The 23849-nt window shown below is 29.5% G+C and overlaps 2 protein-coding genes across 6 annotated transcripts in view; both read right to left on the reverse strand.

Annotated features, from left to right (window-relative positions):
* The window catches only part of LOC122504126 (peroxidasin-like protein), a 316998-nt gene that overhangs the window by 122412 nt on the left and 170737 nt on the right, over window positions 1-23849 (reverse strand). The window lies entirely within an intron of this gene.
* On the reverse strand, window positions 18339-21015 carry LOC122504127. Its single transcript, XM_043615058.1, has 4 exons — window positions 19357-21015; window positions 19013-19265; window positions 18853-18935; window positions 18339-18755 (listed from the first exon to the last, which is right to left on the reverse strand). Exons 1-4 carry the CDS (start codon window positions 19586-19588, stop codon window positions 18673-18675), a joined length of 651 nt encoding a protein of 216 aa, XP_043470993.1. The 5' UTR covers window positions 19589-21015; the 3' UTR covers window positions 18339-18672.

The raw sequence follows: 23849 nt of genomic DNA on the forward strand, positions 1-23849 counted from the left end.
GCCTTAAAGTCTACAAATAAAGCCAATAATTTACCCCCCTCCCTTCCCAAATTTCTGCTTACTAAATAATTTAGAGTGTAAATGTGACCTTTCTGACATATTTTTAAAAAATTTAACGGATTCGCTTGAAACTCTTCACTCGGGTGTTTTTGAGGTCGCTTATTAAGAATCTGGTGTCACATTTTCGAAATTTAAAATTATTATGAATCTAATATGGTATTATATGTTAGTAAAATCGAAAAACGTGAAATTCGAAGTCTTTTGAGTACTTCAAAAAAAGATTACCACACCTATAGATATCTAAATTGAGAAAAGATGTATTTACAGGTCCACATATAAGCAAAGGAGTGATTCTCTATTATATTCTAAAAACGAAACCAACTATACGAAGATCCTTTAAAGAAAAATGTGTAAAGGTTTATAAAGAAAAATAAAACTTTTAATTTTCTTTACTAAAAGAGTGTATAAATTATGCCCTAAATGTTCGAATTTTACGTTTTTCGATTTTACTAACATATAATACCATATTAGATCCATAATAATTTTAAATTTCGAAAATGTGACACCAGATTCTTAATAAGCGACCTCAAAAACACCCAAGTGAAGAGTTTCAAGCGAATCCGTTAAATTTTTTAAAAATATGTCGCCATATTACATCCGCCATTTTGAATTTCGAAAATCTGACATCGGATTCGTAATTAGCGACCTCAAAAACCCCCGAGTAAAAAGTTTCAAGCGAATCCGATCAATTTTTTATTTTGACAGCCGCCATATTGGATCCGACATTTTGAATTTTAAAAATCCGACATCGGTTTTCTAATCAGCGATCCCAAAATATTAAGAATCAGATGCTTAAGTTAAAGTACTTTCCAATTATTCTTTTCTTCCTTTTTTCAGTTTTTAGGTCGTGTAACCTAAACTTTAAATTGTTGTATCTTAGTGAAAAAAAGTCGGATCGGATCGGGTGTAGAATATTTTGAAAGGTGAATAATTGTACTTTCTTTTAAAATTTGTTCCAATGATAAAAACAATTTTTTGTAGATTTTATTGAGAGTCGAATGTTGCCAAAAATGGCCTTTTTTACTCTTTTAGGTTAGAATATCTCAGAATCCTGACGTGATAGAGCAATTTCGCTGCCAGTTTTGGATTCAGGGTGACAAATTACATCGAAAATGACTTATCCCGTTTCTGGGTCTGACAAAATTCTAAATTTTGTAGGCCTGTGTAATGATGAAACCACGGGACCAAGTGGCTCAACCTTCACAACCTCCATTAATAGATCCCTTCATGATACTATGGTAAATTCTATGGCTGAATGTTTTGCGTTACAACAGGGTATAATGAATATTCCTTTTTATGATGGCCATAATATGCCAGTCAAAGATTTTATTGAAGATATTATAAATGCTGAATCTACTATTCCAAAACACTGTGAAGATCAGTATTTAAAATCTGTTCTTGCTAAATTAAAAGGTGCTGCTAGAAGTAGTACTCATGGTAAGTTTTTTGGAACCATTCAACAATTAATAGATCATTTAAAACAAAGATTTTCTGCTCATAAATCATACGCATGGTATTTACAAGAAATATCCACAATTCGTATGAACCGAAGCGAAAATGTTAGTGAATTCTATGACAGGTTATCTCAGTTATTATCAGGAGCAAACGCAACACTTGCTAATTCCTATGGAGCAATTAATGCTTTAACCCAAATGAAACCCCTAAATCATTGTGCTTTAGAAGCCTTTATAAAAGGACTCCCAGATACTATGGCAACTATAATAGAAGCGCGAAATCCTAAAACACTTGATGATGCGTTTGATATTGCTTTAGATTTCGAACAACGTCATGGTTATCACAAACCTGATTACAATGCTTATCATTATTCCCGACATCAACCACAAGATTATAGATATCGAGAAAGAAGTCCCAGTAATAGAGTGCAATTTTCATATCCTCATGAACAAACGAGATATCAATCTCAATCATCTGCTCCTACTGGAATATTAAGACATCCATATCCACCTTATATGCTAAATAATAATTTTCCTCAACAATACTCTAACTACCCTAACTTCAATTTTCCTAATGCTTATATGCCATATAATTCTTATCCTTTTTATCCTTATCCTCCTCCACAAGAACCATATTTTGGTAAACCTCAAGATGGAAATAGAACACCACCTCGTTCTCAATCTCCTCACTCTTTTGAAAAGAGTAATTTAAACTTAAACACGACTCGACGGACAGACGCGACGACGAGCGAAGATTTCAAAGAGCGTCCAGCCAACGCGAGAATTCTGTCGTTACAAAACACATCTTCCATGCAAGAAACTCCAGAGAATCTCCATTAATAATTATCAAATCCTCAAGCTTTCAAAATTTATCAGCGACCTTATTGATAGATACAGGTGCTGATATAAACATCATAAAGGAAAACGTAATATTACCAGAATTATCAATAAACCAAGACGAAGCTATACATATAGCCGGAATTGTCCCTATTAAAATTCTAACATTAGAAACAGTTCAATTAGACATCAATTCGAAATTAATAACTTTTCAAGTAGTATCTACAAATTTCCCTATAGAGTCGGATGGTATACTAGGTCGTGAATATCTACGTGAAGAAAAAGTCGAAATTTCATTTTGGCATAATACTATAGTCACACATTCAGATCCTGTAAAACCTATATTTTTCGCGGATAAAGAATCAACAGAAGCTATAGATGCATTAACTGAAAACAAAGCTAATAAAAGAAAAAATGTAACTATCAAAGCCAGAACAAGACAAGTAATACCCATTGACATTTTAAATACAGAACTAAAGGAAGGATATCTACCATTAATAAAAACAGCCGAAGGATTACTAGTAGGCGAAGGAGTAGTAACAAACGACAACGGTGTTTGTCATATCTATGCCATAAATATGACATCTGAAGACGCAGAAATTGAAATACCACCTCAAGAATTAATTCCTTTTGAATTCTATAAATTACCAGGTGAAGATTTAGATAACTATTCAACAGAAGAAGAATACATATCACCAACAGATAGAGTTTCAGCCTTATTAGAATGTTTGCGACTTGATCATTTAAATGAAGACGAAAAAGAACATGTAAAGCAATTAGTAAGAGAATTTCCAGACAGTTTTCATCTGGCAGGAGAACAATTAACACCAACACATTTGGTACAACATAAAATTCTTACAAATGACGAAATACCAATTCATACTAAACAATACAGATTTTCACCAACCCAAAAAGAAGAAATTGATAAAGTTATTGATAGAATGAAGTCAGAAGGAGCTATAGGTCCTTCTAGTTCACCATACAACTCACCACTACTCATAATTCCAAAGAAAATCGATGGAACCGGTAAGAAAAAGTGGCGAATAGTAATCGACTTCAGGGCACTAAACGAGAAGACAATTGGTGATTGCTATCCATTACCGAATATAATTAGTATACTCGACACCCTCGGAGGAGCTCAATATTTTTCTGTATTCGATTTAGCAAGTGGATTTCATCAAATTGAATTAGATCCCCTTGATAGATCAAAAACAGCATTTTCTGCTATACATGGACATTACGAATACATAAGAATACCCATGGGATTAAAAAATTCACCATCAACATTTCAAAGATTAATGGACCAAGTTTTAACAGGACTTCAAGGAGTTGAACTATTCGTATACTTAGATGACATCGTAGTTTATGCTAACGATTTAGAAGAACACGGTAAAAAGGTAAGACGATTGTTGCGAAGACTAAAAAGTGCAAATCTTTCATTACAACCAGAAAAATGTGAATTTCTTTTTAAAGAAGTAGCTTATTTAGGACACATAATAAGCAGTGAAGGTGTAAAACCCAATCCGAAAACCGTAGAAGCAGTTAAAAATTTTCCTACACCTAAAACACCCAGAAATGTAAAACAATTTCTAGGATTAGCAGGATATTATCGAAGATTCATAAAAGATTTTTCAGCAAAAGCTAAACCATTATCTAATTTGTTAAAAAAGGAAGCTAAATTCGAATGGAAACAAGAGCAAGAAGAAAGTTTCAAAGAGCTAAGAGAAGCTTTGTGTACTAGTCCCATTTTACAATATCCAGATTACGAAAAACAATTTACTTTAACAACAGACTCATCAGACTTCGCCATAGGCGCAGTATTAAGTCAAGAAAAAGATGGATTCGATCTTCCCATTGCATATCTTTCTAGAGTACTAAATGCACCAGAATTAAATTACTCAACAACTGAAAAAGAGTGTCTAGCAGTTCTGTATGCAGTTCATCATTTTAGACCTTATATGGTAAGAAATTTACTTTAGTAAGTGATCATGAACCATTAAGATAGATCGACACCATAAAAGATCCAGGACAGCGATTAATACGATGGAGACTAAAATTAAGAGACTATGAGTATGAGTTTCAACATAAATCAGGAAAACTAAACACAAATGCCGACGCTCTTTCTAGAAATGTTAATGAAGAAATTAACAAAAATTCTCAAACTGAGATCGACCAACAAAAGCAAGTTAGAATCCTAATTAATAAAAAAATTGATAAAGACCCAAAGAAACCAAAGAAACCACCGACAAAAGTCTATGTGAATCCTCTAAAATCAAAGTTACAACCTCAAAAATCAATACTAAAACCATCAACATCAAAAGGTAATTTAAATCAAAGTACAATAGGATCAAGAGAATCAAGAGCAACACAACCTAGAGTAATAACAATAGATAAAGATTCAGACGAAGATATTACTGAAGAAGATATAGAAATACCAATTCCCCCAATTCAAAAACCTAGTAGAAGTTTGCTTCCTAGTTTAAAACTTCCACCAGCAGCTATAAAAAACATGCCTGGACCTAAAAGTGCACCTCCACAATTTCTATCCAAAAATGTAAATTTTCCAACCTCAGAAAAAACAGTAATAACGATAGAACCACCAGTTAGTGGAAGCGAAGAAAGTTCCGACGAAGAAGAAAACAATGCGATGAACTTAAGCAGAAAAGAAATAACTCAAGACTTAGGAAATTCTATATCGCGATTTAATCAATCCCTAAAACAACATAAAGATTGGCTAATAGACTCACCTCAACCCCCTAGAGATTGGATTATACACTCAGATGGAAACGACGACGAATCTATTCATAAAGCAGCTAACGAATTAATTTCAGGAGACCACTCAGAATTCTCACAAAAATAAGATTTTTATTGGGATTATGCTAAAGGTGAATCTATGTGGCAGAAAAATCAAACAGATAATTTCGATATTGAAAATTCAATTAAAGAAACAATAGAACCAGAAAAACCAATACATCAAACACCACAGAAAAACGATACGGACAAAAACAAACTCAAAAATGTCACTTTCAGACCCTCAACATCAGAACCAAACTCACCTGTATTTTTCAAAACTCCAAAGGCTATGTCAACACCTTAGCACACTTCATTGAACGAAACAGATGTCGATACAGATGATGAAGATGAAGGAACCACAGAAGATAATAATGAAGATGAAGAAGAGAAAAATGAAGAAAAAGAAAGCGAAGAAGATAAAGAAGACAATACAGAAAATGAAAAAGAGGAAAATGAAGAAGAATCCACAGACAACGAAACACAGGAAAATAAGTTTAATGCTATAAACAGCATTCCTCCAAATTTGCCTCTAAATTATTCAAGAATGTCAGAAAAATCTTCAAACATCACAAGTGACAGAGAAAATCTTACTTATCATCGAAATAACTATGTTCATTTTCTATCTGCCGATTGCGAGTTCACAACTCCAATAAGCATATTACTTATAGACATTGCAGTAATAGATCCTGAAGAAATAAAAAATAAAAAACCCATAAAAGGAAAAATTCTTGTAACCCCAAGAGGACGATATAACATATATTCTATAATAGCAAAAGATAATTACTATGATCCATTATCAAAAGAAGACATTATTTTAGGAATGCAGAATTTAAAAATACTTCTTTCTAAAGAGAAGGCAAAAGAAATAAGAATTTATCGACATGGAGATTTTACAGACGAATTGTTAAAAGGAGAACTAAGACAAATTATTGAATCAGTTTTCTACAATGGCAATATTAATATAACTATGTGTTATGGATAAGTATCTGTTCCCAAAGAAGAAAATAGAGAAGATATCATAAGTTAATTCCATAAAAGTAAAATAGCAGGACACAAAGGAATAGTAAAAACATATGGGGCATTCCACGCCAAGTCGGACACCTTTTGACTTTTGCATCTCCGATTTTTTTCAAATATTTTTTTTCTTTTAGTGCTGGTTGAAAGGAACTTCCATGATTTTTTTCAAATTTTTTCATGAAGTAATTTAAGAGATCTGGGTTTTTGAAAAATCACGTTTTTTACATAATTTTTTTTTTTAAATGCTTATAACTCGGACAAAAATTGATCAAATTGGACGTTCGATATATGAAAATTTTTGTTTTTACACGTAGTTTTTGATAAAAATATTAAAAAAATTTTTTTTTTAATTTACCAAAAAAATTTTAAATTTTAAAAATAAAATTTAATTTTTAAGAATGTATGTATCGATCGATTTTTTTCAAAATTTTTTGTAAGAAACTGGTACTAAATTAAGAATTTTTAATCCTTGTCTGATTGTGGGCAAACGATGGGATCTATTTATTTTGAAATTTTTAATTTTTGTAAAACGGTAGGTAGCCAAATGCCTAACTTGCAATTTGATCAAATCACTTTTTTAAACAGTAAGAAGGTTAAGTTCGGAGAGACTCAGTCTGAAAACAGTTTTGGTTTGAAAAATTTGCGTGATTTGGTCAAATGTCAAGTTACGCATTTGGCTTCCTACCGTTTTCACTGCGTATACAAAAATTAAAAATTACAAAATAAATAGATCCCATCGTTTGCCCACAATCAGACAAGGATTAAAAATTCTTAATTTAGTACCAGTTTCTTACAAAAAATTTTGAAAAAAATCGATCGATACATACATTCTTAAAAATTAAATTTTATTTTTAAAATTTAAAATTTTTTTGGTAAATTAAAAAAAAATTTTTTTTTAATATTTTTATCAAAAACTACGTGTAAAAACAAAATTTTTCATATATCGAACGTCCAATTTGATCAATTTTTGTCCGAGTTATAAGCATTTAAAAAAAAAATTTATGTAAAAAACGTGATTTTTCAAAAACCCAGATCTCTTAAATTACTTCATGAAAAAATTTGAAAAAAATCATGGAAGTTCCTTTCAACCAGCACTAAAAGAAAAAAAATATTTAAAAAAAATCGGAGATGCAAAAGTCAAAAGGTGTCCGACTTGGCGTGGAATGCCCCATATAGAAGAATTCGCGATAAGTTTTATTGGACACGATTAAGGGAACAAGTGACAGAATTTGTAAGAAAATGTCCCACATGTCAAACACAAAAATTAGTAAGAGTAAAAACTAGAGAACCTATGATTATAACAGACACACCCCTAGATGTTTTTGACAAAATTTCACTAGACACAGTAGGAAAACTTCCTACAACCCCAGACGGAAATTGTCATATTCTCACGATGCAAGAGCATTTATATTTAAATACTGTATAACAGTTGCAATTCCAGATATTTCAGCAACTACTATTGCTCATGCTGTTGCAAAAGAATTATTTTTAGTGTATGGAGCCCCAAAAGTAATTTTAACAGACCAAGGTACTTCTTTCATTGGCAAATTAATGTCAAAATTATCCAAAATTTTCAAAGTGCAACAAGTTACAACCTCTGGTTATAGGCCCCAAACAAACGGTGCTTTAGAACGTAGTCATGCCGTTTTAGCAGACTATATAAAGCAATACACTAAAGACTATGATGATTGGGACAAACTACTGCCCTTTGCAATGTTTGCCTACAATTATACCAATTTTACCCCTTATGAATTAATTTTTGGAAAAACTGCTCTTATCAAATAAAAAATAAATAAAATATCATAACTGAACTTATCACCAAATTAAATGAAATAAGGGCACTAGCAGCTAAAAATCTAATAAATGCTAAATTAAAGTCCAAAGAAAGTTATGATAAATCTATCAAACCTTTTCAAGGAAAAGTCGGTGATAAAGCTTATGTCATGAAAGAAGGTTTAAAAAGAAAATTCGATCCTCATTACCATGGTCCATACAGAATTGTGGATATTCTAAACAAAAATAATGTAATTCTAATAAATGATGATGGACACAGGTTCCAAAAACATGTAGATAAGTTAAAAATTGCACATGAATAACAATAATAACATGATTTTAATTTTTAGATGTCCGAATCCATAATTTTCTCCCCACCACTACAAGGAGAATTGGTACCAGCTTTTACGTTTCCAAAAGGAAACATAGACAACATATCATACCCAAAAGGAATACTCGAGGAATTAACGGCAGAATACAACCTTAATAAACCCAATTATATAGTTGACAAAACCACAGGACCCAATTTTAATAAATTGTGGCAAGTGAAGTGCGCAGTAACAGACAATAAGAACAATAACATGTTTGTTGCTACTGGAAATGGGTGCAGAACAATTAGGGAATCGGAACATTCAGCAGATAAAATAATCCTAAAAGAATTAAATGACTCTTATTTCTTTAGCGAAAAAGAAAGACCCAAAAACCTAAAACGAAAAATTTATGTAATGTCCCACGACGAACCATCAGTACTAAAATTAAAACTTTTCAAATAGGAAAACTGTTGCGAATATTGCTATATAAGGGGGCACATTAAAGAACAATGTTTTAGCGTAATCAGAAATAAGAAAATATTAAGAAAAGAAAATCCAACAACAAGCGCATCTGACGATTCAGACGAATTTTGGAATTTACCAGCTCCTACCCTACCATGGGACTAAAATAACGCAATAGATTCCAATTAACAGTTATTTCAATAAACCATGAATAAAAATTTTAATAAATTAACTGTTAATAGGAAACAAAAAAAATAATAATAATAATAAAAATAAAATAACCATAAATAAATAAATAAGGATAATATAAATATATACATAAATAAATAATTGTTACGTCACCGTAACCTATTTTCAATAATAATATGTAGAGTAATAATTAATCTTAATAATTAATAATAATAATCAGATTAATTAATAATATTAATACTAATTAATAATAATTAATAATAATAGTAATAATTATAATAAAAGTTAATAACAAAATTATTATTTACATATTATTATAAATAATAACTATAAATATTAATAATAATCAATAATAAATTGTAATAATATTAACAAATAATAACAAACAATAATAAATTGTAGTAATAAACATAAACAATAATAAATTGTAATAAATAAGTTAAATATAACAATCTTAACAACAAACTTTAAGAAATAATAATAAACAATAATAAATTGTAATAATAAACATAAACAATAATAACTTGTAATAATAAACGTAAACAATAATAAATTGTAATAATAAATATTAGCAAATAATAACAAAATGTAATAAATAGTTAAATATAACAATAAACTTTAACAAATAATAATAAACAATAATAAACTGTAATAATAAATATTAAATAATAGAATTGTAATAATAAATATCAACAACAACAAAATTGTAATAATAAATAACAAATTTAAACAATTATAATTAACAAATTGTAACAAATTATAAATAATGAATTGTAACAACAACAAATTATAAACAATTAATGGAAATAACAAAATTATAAAATAACGTATGAATAATAAGCAATGGACACGTGCGATCTAATGGTGAGTCACCACAAGTGTTCCCACAACAAAGGGTTTCTAAAAATGCATGGAAACTCGAACGAACCGAAAAATGCATGGAAACTCGAACGAACCGAAAAATACATGAAAAGTCGAACAAACTCTAAAATACACAGGCAAATTTGGGTATAAGAAGGACCAGACCATCAAACAGTTTTTCAGTCTAAGAAATCAGTCTAAGAAATCAGTCTAGAAAAGCAGTCAAGAAAATGTAGTCGTCAACATTATAAGTCTCAAATTGAGAAGTGGTGCTCTGCACAAGTCAGTCTTAAAATTTTATCTATAACAAGTGGTTCTTCACGACACAGTGCCCTAAACCCAGTTTCAGTAGTTGTCCTTTACTCTACGTATATTTCAAAAGTGCATTTTGGAAAGTCGATCTGGAAGTCAAATTTGCCATTTGAAAAGAGTGTTCCTGTTTCTCGAGACACAATACTGCATCCAATTAGTCAACCATTAAAGGACCAGTGCCATTATACCTGAACGTCTAGCATCACCCTTTGTCCCAAGGTAAACAATCAACCACTCTAAGACTCACATTAGAAAGCCTGTGTCCATCTCTTATTTTCATCAATTTTATCTTATTTCATAAAATACACATACATTTGTTCAACTAAAGTAATTTCTTGTTATTTACTACCCCGTCCCTATTTTAATTAATTTTAAAATAAAATCGGGAAACATTAGGGAAATTATAATAATTAGGATCGTAACATATCATAATTATTTTTGGTGCATCGGCCGTCGTGAACAAGTAAATACAAGAATCATTTAGTTTGAATAAATATTTAATAATTATTTTTGGTGCATCGGCCGTCGTGAACAAGTAAATACAAGAATCATTTAGTTTGAATAAATATTTAATAATTATTTTTGGTGCATTAACCGTCGTGAACAAGTAAATACAAGAATCATTTAGTTTGAATAAATATTTAATAATTATTTTTGGTAAATAAACCGTCGTGAATTAGTAAATGCAGAAATAGTTTAGTTTGAATAAATATAGTAATTATTTTTGGTTCATTAACCGTCGTGAATTGGTAATTGCAAGAGTAGTTTAGTTTGAATAAATATTTAATAATTATTTTTGGTAAATAAACCGTCGTGAAATTGGTAAATTCAAGAATCATTTAGTTTAAGTAAATATCTTATTTATTTTTTATGCATTAACCGTCGTGAATTAAAAATTAAAGAGCACTTTTAATTAATTAGCCGTCATAAATTAATAAATACGGAAGAAGTTTTTTTTAAAAAAAAATAATCACCCAACTAATTTTTTGTCATAAATTAGTAAATACAAGAAAGAATTTTACGTGAATAAACAAGAATAATATTAATAACAATTTATAAACAAAAATTCATATAAAATCAAATAAATAAATTAATAATAATTAATAAACCAATAATAATATCAAATTTTTGCAAATTTTACAAATTTGACATTTTTTTTTATTTTTCATATAATAACAATAATAAATATTATAAACAATAATAATAAATAAATAATAATTATAACAAATTTTACTTTTCATTAAAAAATTGATACAGAATTATATAAACCCTATAATAACTTGAAATTAAACCAAACTAAATAAATAAATAATAATAAATTAATAAACATTAATAATAATAAAAAATTATATCATTTTTCAATTTTCACATTTTTAACTAAAAATTTAAACAGAATTAAATAATTTAAATTGTTATTGAAAATTAAAAGAATAAACAAAAAATAATAATAAATTAATAAACATAAATAATAATAAAAATTATAACAATTTTCAAATTTTTACATTTTTTATACAAAAATTAAATAGAATTGAATAATTTATAAAAATTAAACAAAAAATAAAATTTATAAATAATAAAAAAAATTAATAAACAATAATAATAATAAGAATTTCTAACACTTTTTCAAAATTTTATTTTGACTTAAAAATTAAACCAATTAAATAAATTATGTACTAATTTGAAAAATTAAACAAAAATTAAAGTTAATAAATAATAATAAATTAATAAACAATAACAATAATAAAATTTATAACCTTTTTTTTCAAATTTTCATTTCGTGACTTAAAAATTAAACAAATTAAAGAATTTTTACACCAATCTAAAAATTAAACAAAATTAATAAATAATAATAAGTTAATAAACAATAATAACAATAAAATTTATAACATTTTTCCAATTTTCATTTTTTTTGACTTAAAATTAAAACAGAACTAAAATAATTCATATACTAATCTAAAAATTAAAATAAATAAATAACAATAAAATTAATTAACAATAATAATAATAATAACAAATTTTTAAACATTTTTTCAAATTTTTCATTTCTGACAAAATTTTATTTTTAAACAGAATTAAATAATTCAAATTTAAAATAAATAAATAATATTAAATTATTTAATAATAATAATAATAATAATAATAATAATAATAATAATAATAATAACAATTTTTAACATTTTTAAAATTTTTCATTTCTAGACTAAAAAATTTTAAACCGAATTAAATAATTCACATACTAATTTAAAATTAAAGTAATAATAAATTAATAAAAATAATAAAAAATAAAAATAAATAAATAATAATAATTTGCAATATTTTTATAAAATTCTAAATTTTCAATCCAAAATTATATAATTCTGATAATAATTTAAAATAAATAAATTAATAAACAATCATAAATAAATAAAAATAAATAATAATAATTTGTAATATTTTATAAATTTTGACATTTTTTGTCTAAAAATTGTTTAATTCTGATAATCATTTAAAATTAAATAAAAATAAAATTAATAAATATTAACATTTTGTAACATTTTTATAAATTTTCACCCTTTTTGGTAAAATTTCTTTTTTTAACAGAATTAATTAATTCATGTAATAATAAATTATTAAAAACAATAATAATCCAAAAATTTTATAATTTTTTACATTTTAATAATTTCAAATTAAATAAAATAATAAATAAAAATTAAGTAAATTATTAATAAATAAAAATAACAAATAAAATTAATAATAATAAAAATAATAACAAATAATAATAAAAATCAAATAAATAATAATTTATATGGTTTATTAACAAAAATATAATAAAATTTCAGCAAAAATATATATAATTATAAATTGTTATTTTATTACTCACACAAATTTGTCACACTTAATTTTATAATATTCACTGCATTATAATATTTACTCTGAGCATATCTGCATAAGTTCAAATTTACATATTTAAACATTCTTATAACTGTCCATATTCCAATTGTCAAACGAAAGTGATATAGATATTTTTATCAAAATAATTCCTATTCAATTAAGAATAATAAACACACGTGCTACGCAAGGCAAATAGAAATAAATTTCCCACACCCTATATACATTACTAATAATCATTTCCCAGAAAATATTCAAATTTCCAATATAAACTTCTCTTTCAAAACAAGATTATCAAATTAATATTATGACATTTTTTAAAATCTTCTACGAATAAAAATAATAGCGATTATTCACATTTAACTCGTTCTCATATAAAAAATAATCCAGATTTAGAATTAAATTCGGGAATTCCTAATTTCAAAACAAGACAGCATACAAGTACGCCCAGATATTCGAAAGAAAACCCTGATCACGAAGAAATACAAAAAGAATTTGACTCAGGCTTTCAATCTTGACTTTTTAGCAGTGACAATAACTCTTCTGACAGTGACAAAAGCGATAGTGAAGATACCATTACAGAAAAAACATTAACTGAACAAAATCCAAATAAAAGCTTAAATAATTCTTTGACTAACGAAATTCAAACAAACGACAATTCTGACAATAATTCCCTTAACAGTACTGAAAATAATAACATGGCTCTACCAAATAATCAACAAGTCTCATTACGCGATGCTGTAGATACAATACCTATGTTTGATGGAAAAAATTTACCATTGTCAATTTTTATTGAAAGTTGTTTAGAAGCAAAATCTATGCTTCCTGACGTTGCACAAGTAGAAACAAATTTAGTTAAATTAATTAGAAGTCGAATTTCGGGTGAAGCAAGAAGAATTATAATAGTAAATAATTTTAATACAATAAAACAATTAACAGAAAGATTAAAACAAATTTACGCGCCAGTAAAATCTGTATGTCAGTTACAAGGAGAGTTAGGAGCAATGTATATGTGGGAACACGAAAATGTAATTTCTTACGGATCAAGAATTGCAGAAGCATCAGAAAGAATATTAGACGCACATATTATTAATAATGAAAATAGAGTAGACGAAGCATTTAAAACAAGTTTAGATAAAGCAACTATCGATTGTTTTTCGCGGGGACTTACACCAGAAATTGAAATACGAATTGGAACAGCTGATACTTTTCAAGCGATATTTAATAAAGCAATAGAAATTGAAAGAAGATTATCATCATACCGTGAACTACGTAAAAGTGAGCATAATACTAATAAAGATTTTGCTAAAACAACAAAAATTAATATTGTTCAAGATAATGTAATAAATTGTTTAGTCTGTGGAAAAAAGGGTCATTTTGCAACAAACTGTTTTCAACTTAATAAAATATCAAGATCAAGACAAGAAAAGTTTTTCTATCCAGACCCACGACAAAATTTTTCAAATCAAAATCGATTCAACTACCAAAATCCAATGTTTAATCAATTTCAACGTCAAAATTATTATAGAAATCCACAACAAAATCGAAGACAAAATAAATTTAGGAAGGTACCACAAAATCAATTCTACACTCCGTTTCAAGATCAAAGGCAAAATCAACATCAAAATTTTTCGCAAAATCAACAACAAAATTTTTTCCAAAACCAACAACAACATTTTTCTAAAGAACCACGAACTAACACTACAACAAGCTTCGCAGATAGAACTCAAATAACTTGTAATTATTGCAAAAAATTAGGACATATTTCCACTAATTGTAAAGATAAGATATGGGATAATAACAATAACCGCACATTTTCAAACATCGCAAACCATTTACATGAACCTATAAAAAAGGATGTACCCTTTTTTTGGACTGATGAACAGCAAACGGCTTTTAATACATTCGTAAACAAACTTCGTGAGGAGCAACCTTTAAAAATACTAGACTTCTCCCAACCAATTATACTAAAAACAGAGGCTTCAGGACAAAATTTATCGCAAGAAGTAATTAACAAAGATGAACCATTAACTAATTTTAACAAAGCAAGTGAAACCAAAGTCAACGCTTTATCCAGAAATCCTTTTAAGAACATTATGGAAGAAAAATTACAAGGAGTAAAAGAAGAAAAAGTTAATATAATTCAAGAAACACAAGAAAATATAATTGAATGTGTGCAAGAAAAAATTGAGGAAAAAGAATATATACATTATATACGAAGAGATTATAGTGCAAGTAGTGAAACTTGCAATATTATTCAAAGGAATCAAGAAAAAATACAAGGAAACAAGAAACGAAACAAAAATGAAACATTAGAAAAGAAGACTCAAGGACTACAGGAAAGGCAGACTCAAAAAGTGCAAGAAAAGAAGAATCAAGAAATTCAAGAAGGAAAAACACATGAGAAATTTTACAATAAAGTTTATATTGACGAAATTGATTCAGATCCTAAGTGTATTCAACAAAAATCAAAATTGAAAAAAACTAAGTTAAAAAATATTAAAAAAATAATATTAAAAAATAACTAAGTTATAATACAGTAATAATAAACTAATTAAACAATAAATTAATTTTGGTATTAATAAATAAATAAAATATAATTTTGTATCATATATAATCAAAAAAATTATATATATAAAATAACATCTGTTAAAAATCTGTTTACAGATGGAAATTCCTGTTATAAGTTGGATTTTAAATGCTAAAGACTACATCACAACAATTAAAGATGGTTTTATACTATTCTTTCAGCTACTCTTACTAATAATAATCATCATCATAGTAAGAAAACTGTACTTGTGCTATTTATTAATAACTACAAGATGGAAAAGAAGAAGAAACCAAACACCAACAGTACAAAATTAATAAAATAAATAAAAAAATAAACGAGTTCAACCACTCCCTTACATTGAGGACAATGTAAAGTCTAAGGAGGGAGGAAAGGTCTTAAAAATCTGCAAAAATTTCAACAATTTTAAGCCCACAAACAACAAAAATAGAATAAAAATAAAAATGAATAGAGCATAAGACAGCATTATTCAAATGAGCGCGCCAGCTTTAAGCACGCATCGATTGTACATCGACCGTGCTCGCACCTCTTTTACTATGCATGGCACACCGCGATGGCCGGATAGTGGTTCCACTCAACCACGTGACTAATGCATATAAGCGCCTCCAGTATAATAGTAATGGAGCTCTCACAGCTCTGCCTGCCTGCGCAGGCAGTAATTGGAGTAAGAGAGAAAATCAATTAGAGTGAAAGAGACAGTAAATTCAAATTTATATGCTGCCTACTAGCTGTGAGAGCGCCTTAAGACGCGCATGCTTTGATTTCTATCATGAAAAAGCGGGAACTGAATTCAAATTCAAAATTCAATTCTCGCTCTTGAATGATAAAATTCTAATACAAAGCTTAATAACAATAAGTCTAACCATATTATTAACAATAACTCTGCATACTATGCTTTAATAATTAACACTAACGCTATAAATAATTAATTAACAAATTAATACAATTATTAATAATATTAATTTATATTTATTTAATTATAATTATGTTTATTAATCTATATTTATTAAATCATAATAATAGTAATTGTTATTGATACACAAATAATAATTAAAGAATTACAATAATGATATTAAATAAATAACAATATTTTATTATATAAAAATCATCATCAAAAAAAAAATTTTGCTTAATTGAAAATATTATTAATACACATATTTAATAAAAATAGTAATAAATATTTAACATAGTTTATTTAAGAATAATATTAATTATTAATTATAAATTACTATCATTATTATTATTATTTATCATAATTATTATTGTCATTTATTCGTATAATTATTCACATTATTAATTATTATTAACTAATTAACTGTCTTAATTAACAACTAATAAAATGTATAACCAAAAAAATGTAAAATAATAATAAATAATTTAATTAATTATCACCTTAAAATAAAATAACAACTTAAATAAAATTATTATTATTAATTAATAATTTTTGGTATACTACAAACCTATATCAAAAATTATTCAAATTTAAAGAAAATAACTTAACATTTAAGGATATCATCAATTTTTAATTTTTAAATAATTATTATTAATAAATAATGACGTTTGAAAGACTCGAATCGAGCCTCAAGTATCATGCAAGTATAAGGAGGGAGGAGTTGACTCGCAGCGCGGAGGAGTGAAAGGCCCCACGCCCACTATCCAATGCTCGCGCGCTGGGTCTTGTGCCTCTCCCCTCATACAGAGCGAAGCGAGAACTGCTCGACCCGCCATATTGTCGGTTAAGACGTATGCTCTTATAAAGCACTATCAACACGCATTTTTACACAAAATTTTAAGTTTCTATGCTCACTCTTGAAACAAATTCATTTTTCAATAAATTATGAATTAATGAATTAAATAAATTTTGAATTAAGTGAGTCTCAAAAAGCAATTTTGGCTAAAAATATTATATTAAATTGGAAGAATTCAATTCTTTTACAATAATGTAAGATGTTTCCCAAAAATCTAATTATTTTTAAATATTTAAAAAAAACTCAATTGTTTATGAAAATTGTAAACTTGATTCTTTGAAGTTCAATTGGTTCATTTGATAGTTTTACTTAAATAAAAATTAATGGATTATTTATTTTTAATGATTTCACACTTTCAACAATAAAAATTCTTTGAAGATGAATTAATTACTAATTTTTAACATAATCTATGTAATTGATTCTTATAAATTGTCAATTTTATTCTATTAATTTTGTTTAAATGCATTATACAACTCTATATAATTGCAGTAATTAATCCAATATAATTATTATTAAACGCTATAAAAATACACAAAGCAAAAATGTAAAATTACAAGCTTTAATTGTACAATTTTCTATGTGTTACGATAAAATTGTTATTCAAATATTGAAGAATTCCCAGAATTATTGATGATTAGAAATATCTAAAAATTCGAAAATATCTTACATCTGTATTAAGAATTCAAATAAGAAATTTGTTTTCGTAAAGTAAGTCAAAACTTTCGAATCATAATAATAATCATACTACATTACAACAAAATCAAAAATTATAATATGCATTAGTATGCATTTCATCAAATATCCATTGAGTAAATAAAATATTCCAAATAGTATCTAATTACTATAAATCTCTTTTAAATAATTGTTCAATCATAATTAAAGAATTAAGCTTTTCGAATTTTCTATTTTAAAAATATAGATTTTTGTAAAAATTAAAAACAACAATTTCAGAATGCAATGATGACATTAGCAACCATTTAAATACAAATTATCAAAATTATAAAAATGTAAAGAAGAAAAACGAAGAAAAACTCTAATTGAATTACAAAAGGGTCTAATAAATGATTCAACATTAATAAGAATGTAATAAAAATCAATTGTTTATTCAAATTATCACACACACATTCATTCTACAAAGAAAAGAAGAAATTTTAAAATAACACACATTTTAATTTGTAACACACTCACATCCTTACACTATAATAATGAAAAAAAAAGAGGAACTTTATAAACATGTTCCGCACATACACAACTTCAGTTTTAAAGGATCTTCATCTAAAGACACTTTCATATCTTCTGGTTCAACGTACCACGAATGACCAGGTTGTGGTTGGAACGAGGGGCCCGGCTGCTGTTGAAGTGACGTGCTAATCAATGGATTCAGTTTCAAAGGGTCCTCCAGAAGTGATCATCATTAGTCACAATTTCAGGCGCAGATATGAATTTCTGCATATCATTGACCCACACCATAGTGTCAGCTGTTTTTTGGGTTCAGATTGCTCTAAACAGATAAAAAACAAACAACAAAATTATTACAAAAATTGTCAAAAATTAACAGGAATGCTATTTTAAACGTATAACAGAAAAATATATATTACCTGTTAATTTCAATTCCTTTTTAATGAGGATAGGTGAAGCCTGACATCCTCCGCAATAGCAATGACTTGGACGATCAGGCCGACTATACAAAATTAAATATATATAAACAAAAAAACAGAAAACAACAAAAAGAAGACAAAAAGAAAATAAATCACTTACAGTACTAAATTCAGCATCGAAGTTAATTGTGCTGAATCCTCCTGAACTTCTTTCCTCAAACGATGCAGCTCTGCAATTCGTATCTTTTTGTCCACTTTAAACCCCGGATGAGTATCTCTTTTTGGACGGCCTGGACGTCCCATCGATTCGAAGCAATCTATTTCCAACAACGAATAATGGACCGCAGCTGCCAAAACTTGAATGGATTTTAAAAATTTCTCCAAATTTATGCTGCAATTTTCTTCACCAGACACTAAATAACAAAAAAAGGGAATATTAAAACTAACACAGATAAAACTTATAACACTTCAACAAAAAAAAAAAAAGGGGATCACACTTCTTACTTTTATTCAACGTCGTGTCTACTCTGTATCTCAAGAAGTCAGCCAAATACTGAAGATGTCCTAGGTGCCACCATCCTTTATAGGGATGCAAAATGCTGAGGATGACAATTTTAATCACCACTACGAGAAACAAAGAGTCAACGACCACCCTGAGAAAAACGAAATCCATACCTACCTTAAGAAGATGATAAAGAAAACACAAACAACACATATCATTACACAACAAACACATAAAATTATCACTTCACATTCTTATCTAGGCGCCGCCGAATGTAATAAGAGCGGAAGGATATTGATGTCACTGCGAACACTGTATGAAAATTATAATTTCTAGGTGATAAAAGACAGTCTCAATTTCAGAATTTTATAGTCGCGACATGGGTATTTAAACGATAAGAATAGAATTTCATCGAGACGATGAAAAAAGTAAGGAGGGAGGACTGTTACATCCCAGGTACATTTTTAAGAAACTGTTTATGTAACTGCGATGTAACTATTTTTATAACATATAATAATCACGTTAAAAGCATTTAATATTCAGAAATTGAGATAGAAGTTATAACTGAAATTCTATACTTCGTCCTACATATTAGAATAATGATTAAAAAACAAAACCAGAGATAGAAATTGACAAAAATAAGAAACAATGCGTTGAGTCAAGGAGTGACTCACGCAAGCTCGCACTCGGCCGCTATGACCTCATTACGCAACCCGAGTTCTGTGAATCACTTCTTGTAACTCTAGCTTCACTTTTTCCATAATTGAGGTAGATATTTAGATCATTTGAATAGTCATTGTAGAGCGACCCTTCAGTTTTTCATTAAAATTTGTATTCTTTCTCTAATCGGCAACTGCAGTTCGAGTTGTACTCGGTTTTTGTGCAAGTCAATTTTGTTTTTCACTTAGAAACAAGTTTCTTTCCGTAAAAGGTGCAAGAAAAACAATTTGACACTTAGAATCAATTATTTAAATGAATTAACTGTCGTATTTTGCGTGTCAAGTTTCATTAATTGTAGTTTTTCACCAATTCTTTCTCTAATTGGCAATTGCAGACCGAATTGTACTCAATTATTGTGCAAGTTGCTTTTCTCACACTTAGAAACAAGTTTCTTTCCTTAAATAGGTGCAAGTGACGATAAGTAACACTTAGAAACGGTATTTAACTCTTGAAACAAACGCAAAAACATTAATAAGTTGTGAAAGTTACATAAGTGTAACATAACAAACTTTCTAAGTTTCATTCAATTGAAACAACTGTTGAAAACCAAACTTATAACGACCTGCGCTATTATTGAAATCTACGAATAAACCTGTAATTAAAAGTAAGTAACAATTGTATAATTATTGTAATCATACTATTTAATATTTAAATAAATTATAAAAAGGGAATATTTGTGTTGTTGTAACTCAAAACCCGTAGTTTTGACAAGTACAAACGATCCTACTTAAAAAATAAAGGTCAAGCTTTACCAACTTGACCATAATCAGCCTACCATTCCTCCAAAATTCTATAACCTAACCTAATAACCTCGCCTTCTGCTCGGAATGTAACATTGCGAAAAGCTATTTTTGCGAATTGTCATTTTTGCGAAATTTCACTTTTAAGAAATGTCATTTATGCGAATTGTCATTTTTGCGAATCGCCATTTTTACGAATTGTCACTTTTCCGAAAAGGCATTTTTGCGAATTGTCATTTTTGCGAAAAATACAATAGTGAATCTATATATACCTACAAGTTTACTATTGTATTTTTCGCAAAAATGACAATATGTAAAAATGACTTTTCGCAAAAATGACTATTCGTAAAAATGGCTTTTCGCAAAAATGACTATTCGCAAAAGTGCAGTTCAGTAAAATGACATTTGGGTAATAATCATGCGCCCCCTAAAGCACCTGATGGAGGTAAACTTCCCGGACTTTAGAAAAAGTTCGGAGGACACCCATGGCATAGGACCAGGTAAGAACTGAGGATATCGGGAAAACTGAAAACTAGCAGCTAGGGTCGTTACTCCAAAAGGGATTGATTGGGCAATAAGCACTTTCAAACCATTTAAGGCTTCAGGGGGGACGGTATATATCCGGATCTTTTGCAAAAAGGATTGGAATGTATTAGAGTACCCCTGTGTAAAATTATGAGAGCGTGTATAGCTCTTGGTTACACACCGGAGTCTTGGAAAAAGACGAGGGTTGTGTTTATTCCGAAGGCCGGTCTTAACTTCTTTTATATTAAAGACGTTAGAGAAACTGGTGGATAATTTTATTAGGCAGGAATGTCTTAGATGTCATCCCCTACATCAGGGACAGCATGCATATAGAGCAGGCTTCTCAGTAGAAAGCCCTCCATTCGGCAGTAGGTAGAATAGAGGGACAGCTAGGATGCGAGGTGTGCCCGAGCCGCTAGTTAAGTGGATCGACAGCATGCTTCGCGAAAGGGCCCTTGCAGCGGAGTATGCTGAGGCTAAGGTAACAGGCCTTGTCTCAAAAGGGTGCCCACAAGAAGGAGTCCTCTCTCCTTTATTGTGGTGCTTAGTGGCAAAAGAGTTAATTAGAAACCTCAATAGCCAGAGATATTATACGCAAAGTTATGCGGATGATTTCCTTATAATTATAAGAGGGTACGCAATCGAGACCCTCTTCGAACTTGTGGAACCTGCACTTAAGATTGTCAAGGATTGGTGCAATCTAACTGGACTTTATGTATACCCAGAGAAAACGAATATAGTAGTTTTCACAAAAAATTATAAGGTACCGAGTTTGTAGAAACCGATATTTTATGGAAAAGAAATTTTTTTTCTGAATCGGCTAAGTATCTGGGAGTAATCCTGGATAAAAAGCTGATTTAGAAGGAACATTTCGAATATCAGTATAGAAGGTTCTGTACTGCTTTTTGGGCGTGTAGAAGGGCGACTGGGTCATCGTGGGGACTAAGGCCTAATATGGTCAACTGGCTCTATCAGATGATCTTAAAACCCAGGTTTTTTCACGCGGTGGTTGTTTGGTGGTCTAGGACTCAACTGATAACGGTTAAAGAGAAACTGGACCAACTGCAAGCAATGATTTTCAGGGGTATTACGGGAGCAATGAGGACAACGCCAACAGCTGCGTTGGGATTCATGCTAACCGAGGTACCTCTGTATGTTGCCGCGGTGAAAAAGGCGGCTCTTACTATAAGCAGGTTAACCCCGCAGGGAAGGTGGAAGTTTGGTCGTATACACACCAAGCTTCCACGCTCAATTCTATCAATCCCAGAATTAAGTATGGCGCAAGATAGAATGTTCAAGGGGGTGAAATTTAAACCCCGCTTTAAGATCATTACACAATTAAATCATCACATTACCATTACAGAATGGACTGGAAGAAAGGTTTTCCACTTGGGGACGAAGTCTGGTATACAGACGGTTCCAAGATGGACTTCGGTGCAGGCTTCGGAATTTATCGAAAAACTGGGTGCATTAAAATGGCTGAATCACTAGAACAATATGCCACGGTCTAGCAGATAGAGGTCTCTGCGATTTTAACTTGCGCTTAAATATCCATTCGAAATGGAACAAAGGGCAAGAGGATTAGTATTTGTGTGGATAGTCAGGCGGCCTTAGGGGCTCTAAAAATCCCACAATAGAATCAAAACTCGTCTGGGAATGCCGCAGCGTACTAGATGAGTTGGGTTTAGCAAATAAACTTTTATTGATTTGGGTACCGGGTCACTCGGGAATCAAGGGTAATGAAAGAGTAGATGTCTTGGCGAAAATCGGTTCCGAAACAAAATTTATAGGTCCTGAACCAGCAGTGGCAATAATGGCGTGCTTGGTTAAGGGAGCCATATAAAGATGGGGTCAAAGGGAACATGATAAGTATTGGGCGAACGTTGGGGTGGGAAGGCAAGCGAAAACTCTGTTAGGCTAACACTCAACAAGAAGCGAGCGAGCGATCTTCTAAAACTCGATAAGATCAGACTTAGAACCGTAGTTCGTCTACTTACGGGTCATGGACTATTGAATTACTATCAGCATAAAATAGACAGACAAGTTTCACCTATGTGCAGACTGTGTGGAAAGAGTAACGAAACTTCGACTCACATATTATCTGAAAGCCCAGCGCTAGCTAGGATTAGGCTATCTAGTTGGGGTCAAGCAATTATTGACCCTAAGCAGGTGAGCAACCTATCGATAGAAGAGATACTGGACTTCTGGAGAAGAACAGGACTCTAAAAGGTTGCTATAAACGAGCAAGCTGGAGTCTGGTACAATGGGTTTTTAAAGCCTAAGTGCTTACTTTCCCCTCTTTGGGAAAATCCAGCTCGATCTCGGTGTTAGATTAGATTCACTTAAAAAGACCATATCCCATTGTTTCACCACATTCCAAAACCCTATTTTCATATTTCCTTGTTTGTTCCTCCTCCCGCTCCTTCTGCGTCCTCAAAATCCATTCCCAGCCCCTCCTTTACCACCTGTCCCCTCTCCTCGTCAACCCACCATTGCACCCCATTTACCCA

This window comes from Leptopilina heterotoma, unplaced genomic scaffold (assembly GCF_015476425.1).
Source record: "Leptopilina heterotoma isolate Lh14 unplaced genomic scaffold, ASM1547642v1 Lhet_279, whole genome shotgun sequence".
NCBI lineage: Eukaryota > Metazoa > Arthropoda > Insecta > Hymenoptera > Figitidae > Leptopilina > Leptopilina heterotoma.

Bases quoted from the DNA above. Each gene is read 5' to 3' on its own strand.
- LOC122504127 (XM_043615058.1), bottom strand. From the start codon at position 19,588: ATGTGTTTGTTGTGTAATGATATGTGTTGTTTGTGTTTTCTTTATCAT. The intron at 18,936-19,012 runs GTAAGTGATTTA...AATTTTGTATAG, and splicing joins TCGATGCTGAATTTAGTACT to TCGGCCTGATCGTCCAAGTC. The intron at 18,756-18,852 runs GTAATATATATT...TTATCTGTTTAG, and splicing joins AAAGGAATTGAAATTAACAG to AGCAATCTGAACCCAAAAAA.